Below are 21,860 nucleotides of genomic sequence, written 5' to 3'. Positions count from 1 at the left end.
GCGGACCCCCATCGCCAAGAACCCGAGGTAAGCGGAAATCCCACAGAACCCGAAGGGATCGGGCCCGGCCCTCTCAATGCCAGGGTGGGAGACGTTTAGGACGGCCGCACGTGCCGCAAACGTCGGGGTCACAGGTGATGACAGGAAAATCTCCAAGTACATGTACAACATTTTTGGGGACTTAAAAATTCCGGTCGAGAGGCACCTGTCCCATAAGATAGCGTCCGCAGCTTACGGATTGGGGGCGCCCAGTTACCCCTCCCATGTGCCCGTTGGGTTTTGCTGCATTTAGTGACAAAATGGCGTCCAGCAACCACGTGACGACCAAAGAAAACTGGTCCCTCAATGTCGCAACTCTCTCAATTGAGAGGGAGCTGTTTCCCACAATGTTTCATACATCATACATTCATGACACTCCAGATTTTCTCCGCAAAATCGCAGGTATTCAGAAGCAGGTCCCTAACACAGCCATCATCGGTACTTTTGATGTAACCTCTCTATACACCAACATTCCCCAAGATGAAGGGATTGCTGCCTGCTCTTCAGCTCTGGATAAGAGTGGTCACACATCACCGCCCATTTCAGACATTGTATCCCTCATGCAACATGTTCTAACAAAAAACTACTTTTCTTTCTTGGGTAAAAATTTCCTACAGGTACAGGGCACTGCAATGGGCACACGTATGGCACCATCAATGGCGTGCCTTTTCATGAGCCATCTTGAACAGCGCATGTTGGCATCAGCCCCTTGCCGTCCCTGGGTCTGGTGGCGCTATATCGATGACATCTTTTTCATCTGGACAAGCGATGAAGCTAGCCTCAAAGCTTTCATTAATGACATAAATTCCTTCCACAGGACCATCAAATTCACGAGCGAATACTCAACCAAGGATACACACTTTCTGGATGTCAAGGTTCTGAAGACGGATGAAGGCTTAACCACAGATCTCTTCGTTAAACCCACAGATAAACACCAATACCTACATTCCACTAGCTGTCACCCACGACACTGCAAAACCAGCATAGCCTACAGTCAGGCCCTCAGACTCCGTCGAATCTGTTCTAATGATTCTGATTTTATCCACCACTCACAGGAACTTAAGAAACACCTTGTTTCCAGGGGTCATAGCTCTCTAGCAGTCCATCGAGCTATCCAGAAAGTCAAGGCTCGTTCTAGGGAGTCAGTACTTTCCAAAGGACCCAAGAAACAACATAGTCCTACAGGGAAAGTTCCTTTTGTTGTCACTTTCCACCCCTCACTTCCTCCCATTCGTAAAATAACCAGTTCTAACCATCATATTCTTCACACATCAGATCGACTTCAACGTGCTGTGCAGGAAGAACCCATAGTTGCCTACAGACGCCCACCAAGTCTCAGGGATCTCATTGTCCGAGCAGAAGTCCCTCCCATTAATGATGATGTTAATCCCCCTCTACCGCAGAGAACTTTTAGGTGTTCCAACATCTCCAAATGCATCGTCTGTAGACAATACATCGGGAAATCGGACTCCTTCACCAGTAACACCGGCGGTACCACCCATAAGACAAGGGGTCATGTCACCTGCACCACCACTAATCTCATTTATCTCATATCTTGCAGAGTCTGTGGTGTTCAATATATAGGTGAAACAAGAACTACATTCAAGAGGCGTTTCTACGGCCACAGATCTACAGTCAAGACCCAAAAGCTAGATACACCTGTAGGTCATCACTTCAATTTTCCTAATCACTCCATTTCTGACATGATCTTACAGGGCATAGAGGCACTAGGCAACCACAGAGAGACTGTGCGTTTGAGTAGGGAGAAACTCTGGATTAGACGCCTCCAGACCATTCAACCCCATGGTCTGAACATCCAAGAAGGAAACGACTAATAAACCTTTTGTTTTGCCGTCTCCTTTTTTTCCCCATAGCCTTTTAGCCTGAGCCTCATTCACTAATAAATTACTTTTTACCCAACCTCACCACCCTTGATGTTGTCCTTTGTATTTCCATCTTCTTGCTTGTGGTCAAGCCAGTCCCTTCCCTTCACCCCCCCTTTTGTCCCCCTATTAATTGTTTACCCCCTGTTTTTTTTATGTATGCTTTCTAACCCCATTCATGTATTTCCACTTCACTGCTTATGTTTCACTTAGTTACCTGTTCATGTTTGTTGTGTTGTCATTCAGCCTTCGAGAAAGACTCTGCTAGGATCGAAACGTCAGGCCATTAACTATTTTTTGCAATGTTTTATACTATCAACCTTTCCCCATTACTCGTAATCAAGAAAAGGTTTTATGATAACAATTATTTTGAGTAATTACCAATAGTGTCCACTGCCTTTAAGACTCCATTTCTGAAGCTGCAGTTTCTTTGCGCTTCGTAGTACTGCGGTATTTCAGCTATTACCTGTGTTGGGGGTTGGTTAAACGTGGAGTCGGTAAGCCTTTGAGGTGGCACAATGAATTTGAAATCGGGTGTTGCAATCTTGAGTATTGAGGAGCGATCCCTTTGCAGCACACATTTGGCTAAATTTTGGACACCCAGCAGGGTGGATATGAGGCTCTACAAGTCTTGTTACTATTAAACTGGGATGGGTGCAGCTTGGCGTCACAGCCGTGAGGTGCAGGTGAAGTAAGAAAATAGACAAAGTGCAGACAAAAAAAGCACAAGAAGTTGTAAAACCATTAATATGCGTTCTTTCTAAAGACTTTGTTCGCCATTAGAATTGTCGGTACAAAATTTGTCATTATGCGAGTTATCCGGTGAACAAAAATTATCGTTACTAAAGAAAATCTATCTGCAACACAAATGTTAAAGTCTACCCATTTGTTTTTAAAAGTTCCCTTGCTCAGTGTCACTCACCAATAATAATTGTACTCCCGGTTTAAAGCCAGACCGTTGGAGACGTGATTATAGAGTTAGTTTGTTTTAAGCTGAAAGGTAATTGGGTTAGGCATAATACCAGCCGCCTTTATACTTTAAAAGCACAGTCTGTGCATGAAGTTGTAGCTGGTGCTCGACTATGCAGCAAAGTGTCAACCAATATCAATGTTGTTGTTTTTTGGTTTTTTTGCCCTTTTTTTTGGAGGGGGGGTGGTCCTGTCCGGAGGAACATGATGTATTTAAGTGTATGAAAATTTTTCAGGGAACCCCTGCCGCATAACAGGCATGGTAGTCAAGACAAACTGACAACATTAAATGTTTGCAATTCCAGGTGTTGCTACACTGTACTTTGCTAAATATGGAAGCGCAAATGGTGTAGCATCGCAACTGATTGCAGATGCGAGCCAATGGAAAATATATGACACCAAAGGATCTCCCAACAGACTCCTTTTTACTGGATCGGTGAGTACCTCAGATGCCTGTGTTTTTTCTTTTTTCTTTTACAGAACTCGGCTGGAAAGTACAGAGTAGGCCTATACAATGCTAACACACATCGGTTTATATGGGTAAAACCAAAATGATGAATATTCTTCATCCCCGACGCAAATCTTACATCTAAAGCTAACACACATCGGCGTATGTGGGTAAAACCATTGGATGAATATACCTCAGACCTCAATAACAAATATATATTATATATACATTATATATAAAAATTAACTCGCTGTGCACCCCCACGGCAGCAAAACAGACCACACATTAAGGCCGAGTCACACTCGTTCAGGTTTACTTTTTTGTCGCAAATTGTGCAGCTAAACCTCCCTCATATTCAAATCTTACACGCAAGTGGCTTATATTTGTGTACATTTCCATTAAAGACACTGGACGCCTTCGGTAATTTTCATAGACCAGTTTTCTTGCTCAGTGTATCTCAACATATATGTAACAAACTTGTAAAAATTTTAACTCAACTGGTCGTCGAAGCTGCGAGATAATGGAGGTAGAAAAAGCACATGAAGTTGTGTGCTTTCAGATGCTTGAATCGAGACCTCAAAATCTAATTCTAAGGTCTCAAATAAAATTCAAATATTTAGTGAGATACAACTTCTTTCCCGAAAACTATGTTATTTCGGAGGAAGCCGTTTCTCTCCATGTTTTATACTATCAACATCTCTCCATTGATCGCTAAAAACTTAATGCTAACCATTATTTTGAGCAATTATCAGGTAGTGTTCACCTTTAAGGGCACCGATTTTAACCATTAAGCATTAACTGTTATGTGTCAATAAGGTGTTTCACCCTTTTTTCTGCAGCTGGTGTAAACGAAAGAACGATATGGACATGAATTATGTTTCAGGCAAAGTCTTGTATAACTCCATTTCTCGCTGAAACAAACCATCTTAATTACAATGTCTATTGCTTCCTGTCCGTTGTGTCCGATGCCTCCTTTTGTTTAAGTTTATTGCAGTAATGTCAAAATTAATGTGTGATCAGAAGGCCAACTTGTTGAGAACAGTACACGAACATTTTTAAGTTACAAGGGGCTCCCGTTTTTTTCTTCTTCTTTATGTTGTCTTTACTTATAAGTGTTATGGTAAACAATACAAAAATTCTAATCAAAATGGCGGATTGGTGCCGACGGTCTCTTTCTTTTTGATGTGTGAACAGTCCAGATGTGCTTTCTACCGAAGCCTGAATCGTTCGCACTATTTCCAGTATTACGGTTAATACGAGGCTAGGTCCGAGATGTGATATTAATAAAAGAGTAATTAAGATACGCTTGTTACATGCTGTGTTCTATTTGAGTCTCTTTTTGGTAAAGAATAATAGTATATGATTTCAGTGAGACGACGGTAGCCGAAAAAAGAGGCACCCTTTAAGTTTTGACCCTTGAGAGAGTGTTGGTAACAATAATTCTAGCACATTTTGTAATGCCTACTCCAACGTTCAGTGTCCTTACAGCGGATAAGTCCTTGATATTCTGGAATGGACTATTCCATTAGAAGGGGTTCAGGTCCATGAGTAGGTTTTAATGGGGCCGTTTACTCATTTACTTCGTACCCAAAATCGTAGCACACTGCAGACCTACCCAAAGACAAAATTTCATAACATATGTTAGCAGCCGTTTTGTGCTTACGGAGCGTCCCTTAGCATAATGTATATTTCATAAAGCTGTCTACCGTAAGCAGGGTTGATGTTGGCTTACCGCCGGTTGGCACATGAGTGACGAAACAAAGCAAATCCATTGTGAACGTGCATATGTGCCTTGCAATTTTCTGGTTACTTGATCAATCAAGATGAAAAACGTTTTTGCTTAATGTACATTTGCTGCAACACTAGGCACACAAATTTGCTTACCGGTAAAGAGTTTTATGAAATGGATCCAGATCTGAACCCTCTGTTAAGTGGAGTTGTTCTAAGTAAAGATGTTCAGAAAGTCTTGCTGACTGCAGTACTCAGTGTTCTTGTTTACAACACCCTCCCCATGCCAATCAAATTTGTTGGTTCACTGGAGTGCCAGTAACTTGTGGAACAGTGTTCATCACCGCCCTGAGAAGGCGAACACATGCCTCAATGATATTAGGGTAAGTTTTGATAATGTAATAATTATGGAAATATTGACTGCTATGAGGGGCACAGTTTATAGGCCCAAGGTGATGTCAAAACCATGACTATGCCCGAAGCGAAGCTGAGGTCATAGCTATGGTTTTGACATCACCGAGGGCCGATAATTTTAACTGTTCCCCGATTATTAAGCAGTCAGTATTTCTTTTATATACCGAATAAAGATCCTTCTTATCAACAACACTGACTACGGTGAAAGGTCGTCTGCGAAAAAAGGTCGCGCCGTGACACGGAACGCAGTCGCACATTATACTTATCATAGTTGCGTTATTTTCAGGGCGGGCATAGTCAATTGACTATGCCCGCAAAGTCACTATACGACGTCATCTTGATAGAAAAAGGGGGAATATAGCTATTTCCATAACTCCATGTTTAACCAATTAGATTGGAGGATTATACACATGAGGTATATAATTGATGATAATTATTTACATCGTGTTAAAGTGACGGATATGTGGCTACGGCAGAAAAACTTAGTGCTGCATCTGATTTGTGATAGCTGTCATATTCTCCACGTTTACCGATGAAGATAAACATTGAGGATAATCTTTGTGAAGTAGGGCCTGTCTGTTGACTTGTTAATGATTTTGTTTTGATGGCAGTCATCAAATTTACGAGGGCTTCGTTTGGAAGTTTAGGGGACATGTCCCCCCCCCCCCCTCCTGATAGCCTATGGTTGGTTTAGCGTAAAATCTCCGAATTCTGTTAATTAAAAACGTTTTGTGGGTTGGGTCGACATCTGAGTGTCATGTTTGTAATTTTGTTTAGTGTTTTTCTGAAAAAATATGGATTTTCTTTTTACTGCCATTTGTGTTAATTCCGTTAACATAATTTGTTTTGCCGTAATTTTTCTATAATTCCGTGAAAAGAAAAATTACGGTAATTGTGCTGCCGGTACTTTTCCGTAAAATATCGAAAAAGCTACTAACAACCATTACGAAGAATATGATACCAATGACGTCAAGCAGAGATAGGGGGTGTGGCAATCACGTGATCGAGTTCTCCGCTCAGATGTCCATGAGATATTCACCATTGAAGCTGCGTTGTTTTTACACCACTACACAAAGCTTGCTTTTTGGTCTAATAAACCTTGGTATCAACATAGCGGATTGAATGGAGTAAGCTCTCTGCTATCATGATCACCCTTCGCCACATCAACCATGTGTTGCCTCCTCTGATTCTGATGACATCTATCTTCTTGTTCGGTAAGTGACTTTTCCTTGATTTATTATTATTAAGTGTTAGATAAAAAATATTGACGCAATAACAATAAGTTGGTCAACGAAAAGCACTTGAAACCGTTTGTTATAAAATGCATATTATAGTTATAAAGATGTTTTTAAAGGCAGTGGACACTATTGGTAATTGTCAAAGACTAGCCTTCACAGTTGGTGTATCTCAACATATGCATAAAATAACAAACCTGTGAAAATTTGAGCTCAATCGGTCATCAAAGTTGCGAGATAATAATGAAAGAAGAAAAAACACCCTTGTCACACGAAGGTGTGTGCGTTTAGATGGTTGATTTCGAGACCTCAAGTTCTAAATCTGAGGTCTCGAAATCAAATTCGTGGAAAATTAATTCTTTCTCGAAAACTATGGCACTTCAGAGGGTGCCGTTTCTCACAATGTTTTATACCATCAACCTCTCCCTATTACTCGTCACCAAGAAAGGTTTTATGCTAATAATTATTTTGAGTAATTACCAATAGTGTCCACTGCCTTTAAGTACCGAGTATAGTGGTAACACACACTGTGGTGGTGTACGTGGGTTAAATAATGTTTTTTATCTCCGATGCAAATTTCCATGTACTAAATTGACAGAACCACTAAACAAAAGACACAATAAACTGCCTGTACGTGCTTATCACGTTATTTCGTTCAACTCAAACTGGTGTTGTTGCGGTTTTAATTAACTGATCAAAAAAACGAATCAAGGTCAACTGTGGTCCATAAAAAGGTTCATATTGAAAGTTAATATCATTTTCGCCAAACCAGCATGCGAAACGTGCTTGTTCTTGTATAGTTATTCCAGGTCTTCATTTCCAGTTGCCTAACAGGGATTGATGTGTCTATGACAACAACAACTATGTTTCTTCTCATCGTGTTGAATTTCAGGCAAACTATGAATTTTGTATTAATTTTCTCTTGCAAATGGCGACCCAATTTAAGGAACTAAACATAAGCACCGATTACAAATTTCCTATCAAGGTTATGACATTATACTGACAACTATTATCCGTGGTGGCCAATCTAACGAACCAGTTTTTCAACCAATCTAACGGTCCGGAATAAGTTTCCCATAGCACACCTTCCCTTTCTTTGGTTGTGCACATTTTAAAGTCTCCCCAAGACACCTTTTTACATGAGTACAATAATCAGCTTCTTTTGTAACTGTTGCGTATTTTAAAACCATAATCGCTCTTTTTTCTCATGTTTTTATCCTACATTTTTTGTATTATTAATTTGTGTATTCTTCATTTTACTGTACAGCGCTTTGAAACGTGTTAAAGCACTTTATGAATGCAATTAAGTTAAAAAGGAACATTACAGAATTGGTTTTGCTAACAAAACAGTTGCTGGCAGTGTAAGCACTTTACGTAATCCACCATATACATAAACTGACAATTCTGTTGAAGTTTGAGATCGATCGGTCATCTGGGTCACGAGAGAATAGTGAAAAAAAACCGATTAACTCCAAACGCGAAGTTAGACTATTTATTTCTCATTAAATATGAAATTTCAGGCAGAAATATTCCAAGGGATGTTTTCTACTATCATCATCATTAGACCGTGTAAGTTTGATGTAAATCTGTGATCTTCACGATTTTTGTTTCTTACCAATTCTGTAACGTTCCTTTAAGTTAAGCTAAATCAGAGCGAAACAAATACAACCTTTTCCCAGAGTTGGTGCATCTAGTGCTATCTCAGATACAGGGTTATAGCTTTAGGCTACTTAAACGAAAAACACTGTTCGAAATAATTGCATTGTTTAAGCTTTTTGTGCCAAAACTGAAGAACAACAGCAAATAAGATGCAAATGATATGCACAAAACCCCAAATATCACCAAAAGACGCGATTGAAAAATTAGTTTTTAAATGCAGTGGCAATTTTAAGGGTCCATGTAACAAATTTGCCGTGTCTTTTGTATAATATTAATTTTCAGTATAATTTCATAACCTTGATCCGAAAGGAGTAGACGTTGCAAGGATAATAAATTATGCCACGCTTCGGCAGAGAAACAAAAAACGAGGCATTTATTAGGGTCAAGTTTCAACAACAATGTACATAACGGTTTGTAATAACGGTTGCCATAGGAACCTGAAGCTCTTTCTGACCCAACTTAGAAAGCACCTCATCACCACCAGCCCGCGCGTTAATAAGATTAAAATCCGGGTTTTATCTGCATCATTTTGTGTGGTTTTTCATGCGTGACTTCGGTTTGAATATTTAATAAGTCCAAAGGGCTTCTGAAAGTCAGTCTTTTTCGGCCTTTTCTGAAAAGTATTATGTAGCAGTAAATTGAAATGAAGAGCAAATCTGTCGGTTTGTATGAAAAAAATTGGTGCAATTCAAATTTTAAAAAGAGAAATTTGTACGTAAAAATGGCTTCAAAAAGAAAGAAACCAAGTCACAAAAACACGGCAAATTTTCCAGTTATAATCCGCTTGTATGGGGATTTCTTTATAATTTAAAAAAGTGATTTAGTTCGCATTTGGGCAATTTATAGGATGCTGCTTTTTGTACTTTAATATTAATTAATAATAATAATAATAATAATTAATACTGACTTTTTATATAGCGCTCAGGTCCGTCGCGTTGTGACGCATGGCGCTTCAACATTTTACCCCACATGGGCCTTAAAGGATTTGGGTACCTTTTCAAAATGTCCATAGATTTACATTAAACTTACAGGGTTTGAAGATAATGATAGTGGAAAGCTTCCCTTCAAATATTACTTACTGAGGTGTTGTAGTTTTTGAGAAATGAGTAAAACAATGTCATGAAAATATGTTTGTAAGTTATTAAAATAATTTTCGTCTCATGAGACGAAAATTATTTTCATGACATTGTTTTACTCATTTCCCAAAAACTACAGCACCTCAGCACGTAATATTTTCAGGGAAGCTTCCTACTATCATTATCTTCAAACTGTGTAAGTTTAGTGTAAATCTGTAGACATTGTGTTTTTTGTCCTACAAAAGTTACATAGACTAAAAGGGGAATAAAAGGGTAGCGCAAGTTCTTACACGGCCGTGTGAAGCCGGCAGGGTCAGCGGCCGTGTGTTTAAGGCCCGAGCCGAAGGCGAGGGCCTTTAGCGCACAGCAACGGCCCTGCAAGGTTTTAAACGGACGTTTAAGAACGAGTAACTACTATTGTATTCCCTTCATAAATGCCCTTTTGTTAAAAACGTTAAAAAATACAGACAGTTGAAAATTGGAGGTTTGAAATATTTTTTTCAAAAAGTTTGTGAAGAGTCTAGTGCTCGTGGGTTGTGTGTACGCGCGCGCGCTTAGAAATAAGTTACGCGCGCGCTTAGAAGTAGGTTACGGGCTGTTACTAATAGCTATAAACTGCGTTCCGCGTGATAATCTTGCGCGCCTGACACGCGGAAGCCAGCCGGTTATAAACACTGGTCATTATCAATCGTTTAAACACCCCACGCGACGCGCTCAGTCCACCAATAGGAGTAGAGAAACCGTCTGCTCTATTTATGAATCATTTTTTAAACCATCTCGCTCCCCCTCGCTGGGGAGTATACAGCTGGTGCTGCGAGTTACCGCCCTCCAAGTTAATCAGTGACACAAACCATCTCTGCCCTCACAGGTACCAATTTTACCCCTGGGTGGAGAGAAGCAATGGTCAAGTGTCTTGCTCAAGGACACAAGTGTCACGACCGGGATTCGAACCAAAACTAAGCTGAACAGAAACACCAGAGCTTGAGTTCGGTGCTCTTATATCCACTCTGCCATCTCTTTTTCGCAACTCTTGGTCAGATTCGGCTTTTTTCTTAGTTTTTATTTCCATTGTGTTGTACTGTATTTTAAAGCCATGCATATATGAATAATTCAAATCAATTTAAAAAATACTTCTGTCTCTAAACCTTAACTTCCCTTGGCCTCAAGTTTGAACCTACACTTGTTATATTCTTCTTAAAGGCACATTACAGAATTTGTTTTTGCTAACAAAACAGTTGCTGGCAATGTAGGATCTTAATGTAATTCACCACATACATAAACTGACAAACCTGTAGACGTTTGAGCTCGATCGGCCTTCTGGGTCACGAGAGAATAGTGAAAAAACGATTACAACTTTTGCATTGCATTGATGCCAAAATAAAAACGAAATGATAAACGCGAAGTTAGATTATTTATTCTCATCAAATATGACATTACAGACAGAAATATTTCAAGGGATGTTTTCTACTATCATCATCATTAGACCGTGTAGATTGATGTAAATCTGTGATCTTCACGATTTTTGCTTCTTACCAATTCTGTAACGTTCCTTTTAGTTAAAAAGGGGGCTCGGAATAGGAACCGAGTTTCATTGTTGAGATTTTTCCTATCTATAAGGGGATATAATGTAGACGACAAAACAAGTTGGCATCCTACAGATTCAAGTGCAAAAGTATTAAAAGTCACCATATCTCCAACACACGGCCAGTGGAAATTCTGTAAAAACGAGAGGTGAACACAATGACATTCATTTGGGCGTATGTTCTTGTCATCAAGTACCCCTCTGTGTCGTACAAAGAGGCTCTATCCTGCATTAGAGTCACCTGGAAGTGGTATTTTTTCAAAATAAAGCTTTTGTCACTAAAATATGTGTTTTGATGAGTGGAGTGTGAATAACAGTAACTTAGGCTCTAAAAAATAAGTTATCATTTTATTTACAAATTTAAGAGTAGACCCCGACCCGAGAGGGCGCTGTTCGTGACATCAATCGAGGTGCGATATTTGAAGAGAAAATGTGTAGTCTGGCCCGTATACTACGTCTGGGTACTTGATCGGTATGATGCCTTTTACAGAACTACGGTCACAGAGCAGACTGCACGCACTACTGCTGCAGCTGTGCATGTGGACGGTCCACTCGGATTTCCCTGCACGGTGAAACGCAAGCTAAAAACATGCCCTCAAAGTTCAAATTTACTAGAATTTTTCATGTTAGGCATACGCTCCTCTAGGTTCGTCACGTCTTTCAGGTACCTTCTTTGACTTCCCACTATAAATTGCTCTTGCGAGTCTGACTTTCGCGGCCCACAACCGCCCATACTTGGGTTCTGCAGGAAACACATGCAACTTGACCCCATCTTTAGTTGTTTTGCTGCATCCAGCAGCAATACCGGAAAAATGAAACAAACAAAAAACGTTTTTCGAAACCTACAATCTCACGACTTGGACCGTACATGTACTTTGCACGTGTGTTTACTTTACGCATTGTAGGCAAAGTCTGTCTCGATTGACGTCACAAAAGGGGTAGGCAGAATCAGCCCCCAAACAACTTTATCTATTTTTTAAACATTATAAATTGTGACAAACAATTATTTAAAAAAATGTTTTATTGCATGTTATACTCTGATGTTTGAAAGAAAAACAATTCTATTTCCAGGTTACTCTTCATCTTTGAATTGCCGCTATGTACTGTTTTTGTTTTAATATCATGACTTTGATTACGTTTCTGTGTCTTTTTTTTTGATGATACTATTTTACCCAGGTAGTTACTTTTATTATCAGCAAAGTTTATGTGTGTATGGAACCAATAAGTTACAATGGGATACCAAAAATTACGCGTGGCAGGTTAAAGTTTCAGTACACAGCAGAGCGTCAATACTGTTTTCCCTTCTCATGTTTTCTTTTCAGCGTTCATCTGCATCGTTGAGAGCCGTCAGATGTTGTCTTTTTACGGCCCAGTTCCCGACTCGCCGGGTCCTGATCAGCCCTATAACAAATACCACTGGGTGAAGTCAGCCATTGAGAACCTTCGAAGCGGATGCCCACTAAATAAAGGTAATACAAAGGGTGGTACTGAATCGGCAAGTTTGTTTACTGATGTACCTGAACAGCAATCATGAGTGTGTTGATGAATTTCTTCTTTGAAAGTAATAATTTTCGGTCAACAAAGTACCAACCTGCAACTTCCAAAGTGATATCGACAAATAAGTACCCCCCCCCCTTTTTTTTTGATTGACAGAACATTAGGTAGGACAATTTACCATCTTTCGGTTTTGTTTTACTAACTTTTGATCTCTTCCTCTTCTTCCTCGATGTTATTTTGGAAAAATGCTTTTGCTCTAAAGATTATTTTAATTTAGCAAGTTATTTTTATTGCCTAGTGTGTTTCATAACTCGTCGACGACAATTGGCAGTCAAGCTTTTATATGGCATACTCAGATATGACTAATTATTATTTATTTTTATTTTTTAAATCATAGATATCGATGACTGTAGCCCCAATCCATGTCTGAACGGAGGTAACTGCGTGGATGGCGTGAACCAATTTACGTGTACGTGTGCTCCAGGCTACGAGGGGAGTACCTGTGCTACAAGTGAGTACCAGGGTTTAGCAAACTTGTCGACTTGGAAGTTGGTTTTGTTCAAACAATAGCACCTGTAACCTTTTCAATTATGTTCCTTTATCTTTAGATATTAACGAGTGTAGCTCCAATCCATGTCGGAATGGAGGCAACTGCGAGGATGGCGTGAACCAATTTACGTGTACGTGTGCTTCAGGCTACGAGGGGAGTACCTGTGCTACAAGTGAGTACCAGGGTTTAACAAAACCTGTGAGTTGGAAGTTTGTTTTGTTCAAAAAAATAACACCTATAACCTTTTAAATTATGTTCCTTTATCTTTAGACATCAACGAGTGTGGCTCCAATCCATGTCTGAACGGAGGTAACTGCGTGGATGGCGTGAACCGATTTACGTGTACGTGTGCTTCAGGCTATGAGGGGAGTACCTGTGCTACAAGTGAGTACCAGGGTTTAGCAAACTTGTCGACTTGGAAGTTGGTTTTGTTAAAGAAATAACACTTATAACCTGTTAAATGATGTTCTTTATCTTTAGATATCAACGAGTGTAGCTCCAATCCATGTCGGAATGGAGGCAACTGCGAGGATGGCGTGAACCGATTTACGTGTACGTGTGCTTCAGGCTATGAGGGGAGTACCTGTGCTACAAGTGAGTACCAGGGTTGAGCAAACTTGTCGACTTGGAAGTTGGTTTTGTTAAAGAAATAACACTTATAACCTGTTAAATGATGTTCTTTATCTTTAGACATCAACGAGTGTAGCTCCAATCCATGTCGGAATGGAGGCAACTGCGAGGATGGCGTGAACCGATTTACGTGTACGTGTGCTTCAGGCTACGAGGGGAGTACCTGTGCTACAAGTGAGTACCAGGGTTTAGCAAACTTGTCGACTTGGAAGTTGGTTTTGTTAAAGAAATAACACTTATAACCTGTTAAATGATGTTCTTTATCTTTAGATGTCAATGAATGTAGCTCCAATCCATGTAGAAACGGAGGATATTGCACCGACAATGTCAACAGTTTTACCTGTACCTGTTATGGCGACTACGTAGGTGACACCTGCTCATCAGGTACAGTAAACAGTTTTTATTCTAACCGATTCTAACCGACAACCTAAAAGAAAGGATATTTTAAATTCATCCAGCTACAAAAAAAAGTTAAAGTCACCTGGAAGTGGTATTTTGTCAAAATAAAGCTTTTGTCACTAATATATGTGTTTTGATGAGTGGAATGCGAATAAACAGTTAACTAAGGTTCTAAAAAATAGCTCTTATCTTATTTACAAGTTTAAGAGTAGGCCCCGACCCGAGAGGGCGCTGTTCGTGACGTCAATCGAGGCGCAATAAATTTGAAGAGAAAATGCTGCACAGCATTGTGTTTACTCTACGGCTACTTCTAGAAACTATAAGGCTCACGGGGTCCAATATTTTGGACCTCCTTAACGCTATACGTTTTTAAAATCGATGTTGATAGGTGAACGTTTTACGACCACCAATAACTAACATTTCCTTTGTACTACACTTTATCTTTTGGTCACATGGTCACCAAATGCTGTACACATGGGCACCAGCCTACTCGCTTGCCGAACTACCGAGCCAGCCACGACTGAGTTGGACTAAACCATTCAGTAGAAGGGGTGTTATGCGGCAGTGCGTGTGCGCTACATGCGTGAACAGTGGGCATCGTAATTGGACAGCGCGCCCGTCTCGCCGTGTAACACCCCTTCTACAAAATGGTTTAGTCTAGTCCAACTCGGTCGTGGCTCGGCATTATAATAATAATTATAATAATAAGACTTTTAATTGCATGTATCCACACTGCTGGGTGTTCAAGACGTAATAAACCGACAACAAACAAAACAAAACCAAACAAAGAAAAACAGACACAACAAAATTAGTTCTTGGAAACCTGTGACGTAAGATAAGTTTTAAAAAGAGATTTGAATGTTGTGGTACAAAGACAAGATATAAGATTAAGTGGTAGAGAGTTCCAGATGCGTGGCGCAGCTGAAGAAAAAGACCTGTCTCCCCATGAGTGTCGAGACTTGGGTTCAATGAGAAGAAGCATGGAACTTGATCGTTGCAACTTGTCTGTAGTTTTTGAATACCTCCTTGTACAGGTTTGTTTTTTTGATGAGCGGCCTAATGTAGGAATATTTGAGGCTATCGGGGAAACAACCGGAACTGAGAGATTCGTTGACAAGACCGATGTAGGGTACAAATATATCAATGTTTTGCTTCATCATGGATGTTGACACTGGATCCAGCTCGCAGGATTTTGAAGGAGATTTAATAATAACCCTTTGAATCACAGCAACGGTGGCAATGTGGCAATGTCTGCGGCACGTTGTAAGGGACTGATGAAAATGATGAGCGGATGTCTGAAATATTGGTGACAAAGAATTTGGGTTTGAGCAACAACTTACCAATTATCTTGAAGAGCTTCTTTTGATCTCCTGAGGATTCTTGAACTTGAGATGAATAATGGATGATCTTTGCCTGGTTGATAAAATTCCTGACTACTTTACATTGGTTGCGATATTCTTGTTGTTGAATCTCCAGTTTGTCATTTTCCCGCATTTTCCGCTCCAGTTGACGACAGATCTTTCAGGCTGTACGAATGTCATCATTAAACCAGGAGACTTCAGTTCGGACCTTGACTGATCTCGTTTTCGAAGGTGCGTACTTATCCAAGATGTCACTGACAGTACTCTCATATTGGCTGACATCGGAGTCCAAGCAGTCATGATCGACTTTTAGCTTTCACACGGCCAAAATGTAGCAAGGGTCCCTTGCTACAAAAATATGTATCACCATGCATGACTGATTTTGTGAGCTTTCACACTGCAAAGTTACAAAACTAACAACCCTTGTGCGACATGAGAGTGATATGACGAATTGGTAATCCTGATCACCTTATATTACAGTTGGACAAGATAGCACCCACAATAGCATGCGCTGTTTGGGCATTTTCACCTAGGACGTCGTTCAATAAACAAGGGTTCCTTTCACATGATGTGTAGCCCACGTCCTCGGTCAAAACTTCCGCTAGTGTAAGATTTTGTCGTAGGTCCGGACCTCCGACGAAATGTAGCCATGTTTGACAAGATTTGACAATTGTGGGGACCCTAGACACTCCAAAAATTATTGTTCTTTCACACGAGTTGCATTTTGTAAAATCTTACAACCATGCTACAATTTAGCAAGGGACCCTTGCTAAATTGCTCTCGTGTGAAAGGGGCTACGTCGCGGAACACTTCAGGAGAATTCACATGTTTCCACTATCGGCTCTTTACAGTAATGGTTTGGACTTTGGGCTTGCACAGACTCAAGTTACACATGACTGCATAATGGTCTGATAATCCAGGTAGAATAATAAAGTTTGAGAAAATTGGTGGAGTGATGTCATGAGTTATGACAAGGTCGTCGGCTCCTTAAAGTACTGGGTAAGACCGAAAGCCTGAAGTAGATGCTTAAACTGGTTTGCATTGTTGTTGTGTTGAAGTCACCGGTGATGATGATTTCTGATGGATGAAGGAGATATACCAAAATCAGATTCTCAAACTTGAGAAGGTCACATGTTGTCCGAAAATGCTAGATTCGGCAGCATCTTATGACCCCATTGGGGACCAATTCAAGTACATTCTTAATATTCGCGTTGCATCCCGTTTGGATTGTGGGACGTTCCAACCATTTTCAGTATCCACTCCAGAAGCGTTCTGACAGCATCTGAGGTGAATTCGGACCGAATCATTTTAAAACTTGGTCAATTTGAAAATTCCTTCCCGAACATGACACGAATTTTTAGAATTCTTCTTTCCTGCTGATTCTGAAAAAGTATGACGGGGCTTTAAGGATCACATCTTCTCCGTCTTATATACATGTAAGGCTACAACATCCGAACGCCTGTATTGTGATTTTGTTCTATAACGACAGTCTCTTCTACATTTACACATTCTACAAAAAGGATTGCAACTATATAACTTCCTTACAACGATTCTGTTTTGTTGCAAGCAAGTTGTTTTTGTCACAGAAGCTGTGTTTTTATGTTTTCATTATCATGCATAGTTTGTCCCGTGGGACGTGGGATACCTCTCGGGATGCAGAGTGGAGAAATTCCGGATTACAATCTCGATGCATCGACTTACTACGGTCAACACGTACCTGGCTGGGCAAGACTTGACAAAGGTACATTTCCTAATATTGTTCTAGCACAATACAAATTAGGGAGAGAAAGCACAATCTTGCTCACCGGAGAGTAAAGAAATGGAAAAACTATTGAGTAATAAGGAATGTTTAATTCTCCCTTTCTTCTGCAAGATTTTGGCTGGAAAAAGGGAGCTTTAAAGGCAGTGAACACTATTGGTAGTTACTCAAAATAATTATTAGCATGAAACCCTACTTGGTAGTGAGTAATGGGGAGCTGTTGATAGTTTAAAAAATTGTGATAGACGGCTCTCTCTGAAGTAACGTAGTTTTCGAGAAAGAAGTAATTTTCAACGAATTTGATTTCGAGACCTCAAAATTAGATTTCGAGGTCTCGAAATAAAGCTTTTAAAATCACATAACTTCGTGTGACAAGGGTTTTTTCTTTCATTATTATCTCGCAACTTCGACGACCAGTTGAGCTCAAATGTTCATGTTATTTTATGCGTATGTTTAGAAACACCATGTGAGAAGACTGGTCTTTGACAATTACTAATAGTGTCCAGTGTCTTTAAAATAATCTGTACTCTCGAACCACCCTCTTTTCAATGTGCTTTGTATTGCGCTTGTTATTTTTGACATTAAGCGTTTTGATCGTCTTTAGACACTTTCTCAACTTCTCAGACCTCCTGAAAATGTTTCAAGCCAAAAATGTCAACTTTGTGCATTGGCATGTTTTTGAAGCTGCGCAACCAAATGATGTTTGACGTGAAATGTTATGACCTATATCCCTTTTCTGTAAGTGGTTGGATATTGTCTGCGCTGACTGCATAAGAAACGACACTTTAAAACATAGGTTTACTAATTGTTAAAACAAACAAAATGTTTACTTTTGACCAACAAGTGTCCCTCTATGTTTCAACACATCTAGGGGTGATGTCTTGAAATCGATTATCAAAATCAACAAATTTAGTGTAAACTCAAATTGCAGAAAGGAAGAGAGGGTTTTTGTAGCCTGGTTGCAATAACCTTTAGGGCCTTGTTTCAGTAGATTGCCCCCATCATTAGCCCTGTCTTACTAGGGCCACATTGCACTGCACATCACCATCAAAACATTGTGCAACCTAGCGCTCCGTTTATTAAGCGTTTGGATATGTTGTTCAATCCAGCGCCTGGTTCTGAGGTGACAACTACTAACTGCTATAAACAAAATAAAACAAAATTATTAATGAATAATAAACACTGATGAAAAGATATACATAGGATAGTAAAGAAAAACTCATAAAAAATACAAACGAAATGTACAAAGGACCGACCCCCACCCCCCCCCCCCAAAAAAAAAAAGTTTGACATAAAAGTTACTAATTTAACAGACTACTTCGCTCTAGTGTTCAACTCAAAAGTTGATTTAGCTCAAAGCTTTATCACGTGTTATTCATCTCCTTTATTATCAAGTTGGAGGGTGGTTCGCACTTTCATATGACATGACTCCATGGATACAAGTCAAGTTCAACGATAGAGCGTTCCTTACTGGTCTGATCACACAGGGGTTTAGCTTCGCCCTTTATACTACGGCCTTCAGCGTAGAGTACGGTGACTCTATATCCTCATTGACATACGTGCGAACTTACAGTGGAAGTATCCAACGGGTAAGTACCATGAAGTAAAATCATCATCCTACTAAAGAATAAATTATGATATACACGAATTACACACCCAAATCAATCATCGATCATTAATACTAAGCACAGATCTGTCTAGTGGGAGAATTGCGACGTTGAGGGACAGTTTTTTGTTTGTCACGTGGTTATGGAGGTTACTATTAAAGTCCAAACGCCATCACAACAAAAATAAATGTGCAGTAACTAGTCTATAACCTGGCACCTTGTCCTCACGCACAAGCGTTTCGAGACGCCCGAAAAGTGGCCTCTATATTTAACAAGTTGAAACAACATTCTCAATATACAGCACTTACGGGAGAAGACTCTCCCTTGCGGTCTTACCTCACTTTATGGTAAATGCACTAACACAACCAACAATTGAGAAAAGGCAATAAATGGAAGGATAATGTCTTAACTTATAGGGCTCCTTATAAGAGGTCCAAAGGATTGATGGTTTCCTAGAAGAGTCACTACAGGTTGGACCATAGTTGTGTATTAACCTGGAGAGTTGCCTGAACACGTGGTTGCTGGATGCCGATTTAGCCCACAAAATACATCACAACCAAAATGTGCAGTCTAGTCTTGCAACCCTCAATGACAACATGTGTATTTAAAAAAATAATTACTACCTAAAGCAACTCTTTCAATACTCTTCCTTCACCGACCTTGAACTATTGGTGGCAGCAGACACTGCGGTGGTACCTGGGTTGTAACGCACTGCCTAGCGACTGGCTAAGGCCTGTTGGACATCTTTGTAAATGGCTGGTACAAGGTATGCTGGTCAACTCATTTGGAAATAGACCTTGTTCCCAAATACCCACTGCGCAAGCACTACTTGTTGAATGAGGTGCATGCTGGTCTTGCCAGGGATCAACTTGAGCGCAATATCAACGGCCGAGTATTTGCGATAAGGTCAATACTGCCACCAAGAGTTCAAGATCAGTGAAGTATTGCTGTATATAAACATGTCTGAGGTGGACAACCCGTCGTGTTCATGTTGGGTGCGTTCGTTTAGCTTCACTTGGTCGACCCCGGTGTGTGGCGTGTTTTTTTTCCAGGACGAACGTGTGCAGATAATTACCCACGTTCGTCCTGGAAAAAAAAACCGCCACACACCGGGGTCGACCCAGGGAAGCTAAACGAACGCACCCATTACGGCTTGGTATCGTTTTGTTTAACAGTTCACCGGTAATTATGGAGATGATCACGTGACCAACTGGTTCCCGTCAGTGTTGCATGCCCGTTATCTGCGCATCCATCCAGAATCATGGGAAAATTTGGACACCGGTTGCTCTATGCGCTTTGAGGTGATAGGATGCCGGTAAAATAACCAGGTGTTAAAGTGGATGGGATAACGTATTGTATTAAGATCGATAGACTTAAGAAAATATGTAAAGCAATTAATAAAAAAAAACGAGAAATACTTTTTACCCCATGTCAATCCGTACGCGGATGTTAAAGTCACATGGAAGTGGTATGTTGTCAAAATAAAGCTTTTGTCACTAAAATATGTGTTTTGATGAGTGGAATATGAATAAGCAATTAACTAAGGTTTTAAAAAAATGGTTTCCATGTTATTTACAAATTTTAAAATACGCCCGACCCGAGAGGGCGCTGTTCGTGACGTCAATCGAGGCGCGATGAATCGCATGCAGTGCCAACACAAGATAGTGAGCTAAAATCATGACCTCAAAGTTGAAACAATACCTGATTTTTTTCACGTTAGGCAAATGCTCCGTTAGGTTCGTTACGTCTTTCAGTACCTTCCTCGACTTCCCCACTAGCTGGAAAAATTGTTGGGATGACGTCATATTTTAAAAAAGAACTTTTCTCTTCATGTCAAAATGTGTAGTGTATTACGGATTCTCGAAGCACGACGGCTCGAAGTGTTTGCTGCACAGCGCTGGAAAAGACATCGGACTGGACCACTTTGCAAACTGACCCCATTTTTAGGTGTTTTGCTGCATCCAGCAGCAATACACCTGGTCGACATTGCCGGAAAAATGCAAGAAAAAAACCTTTTTCGAAACGTACAAACTAGGACTTGAATGTACTTGCACGTACGTGTGTTCGCAAAGTCTGCCTCGATTGACGTAACAAAAGGGGTAGGCGGAGTCACCCCCACACAACTGTATTTGTTTTTTAAACATATAAGTCGTTAAAAACAACTACTCCAAAAATTACTTTATTATTCAGAAATATACTCTAATGTTTGAAGAAAACACAAATTATATTTCCAGATTACTTTAAATTTGGAAAATCGTGTTTATGACCTACTATAATACACACTAGACAGGGATTGTTTTTAAGTTCAGATCATTATTGGTGAACGCCAGTAATTAATTTGATGGCGTTGATCATCAACAATGATTTCAGTTTGTGTCCCAAGTCGTAGAATACTGACTCCGATATTTACGACCAAGATCACGACGTGTGAGTTGTGATTATTGTTTGTAAAATAGCTCCTCAAAATCTCGACTAGATTTTAAGACTTGTGCTTGAAGTCGTGACTCGTTTGTTATCTACCAGCAACACATCAGCCAGTGGCATGACTGTAAACTTTAGAATTCGAGATCATAATGGATCAATCAGTTCGCTATTAAACGCTCGTTATATTTCCGTTTTACCTATAGAGACTTGATATAAGAGGCCGGTAATTTAATTAAAAAGGAAAAAAGCAAAATTCATATAACGACGTCTAAAATATAAAATCGGCTCACTCACTTAAACTGATGGTCAACAAAATACAATACAAAAAAGTCTAAACGTAGTCACTTTCAAGGTTTAAAGGCAAGCACACTCAAGGTTTACAAAACCCGTATTGACTAGCCCTAAAAATACAAACATTTCTCCATTAAAACACCGAGTAAAACCACTATGGTTAAACACAAAGCAATACCCACAGTGAGCTCTTGGATAATAATCCCTCAGGATAAACTTTTTTGGAGCATAATAGTCAAAGCCATGCTCTCTACAAAATTGAGACAAATACCTATACAAAATAAATGGGGTCTCTCTTGCCCATTATCC

At 39.9% G+C, this 21,860-nt stretch overlaps 1 protein-coding gene across 1 annotated transcript; it reads left to right on the top strand.

Moving 5' to 3' along the window:
* Positions 1 to 386: 386 nt before the first annotated feature.
* On the top strand, positions 387 to 20,155 carry LOC117289172. The gene is made up of 11 exons (XM_033770169.1): positions 387 to 590; positions 1,095 to 1,184; positions 1,443 to 1,518; positions 3,197 to 3,327; positions 6,596 to 6,695; positions 12,356 to 12,502; positions 12,928 to 13,041; positions 13,981 to 14,094; positions 17,092 to 17,211; positions 18,625 to 18,818; positions 20,012 to 20,155. The coding sequence occupies exons 1-11, from the start codon at positions 387 to 389 to the stop codon at positions 20,153 to 20,155; spliced, it is 1,434 nt and encodes a 477-aa protein (XP_033626060.1).
* Positions 20,156 to 21,860: the final 1,705 nt, after the last annotated feature.

This window comes from Asterias rubens, chromosome 4 (genome assembly GCF_902459465.1).
Source record: "Asterias rubens chromosome 4, eAstRub1.3, whole genome shotgun sequence".
In the NCBI taxonomy this organism is placed as follows: Eukaryota; Metazoa; Echinodermata; class Asteroidea; order Forcipulatida; family Asteriidae; genus Asterias; species Asterias rubens.
The sequence above is the reverse complement of the archived record's forward strand: the minus strand, read 5'-3'. Positions and strand labels throughout refer to the sequence as shown.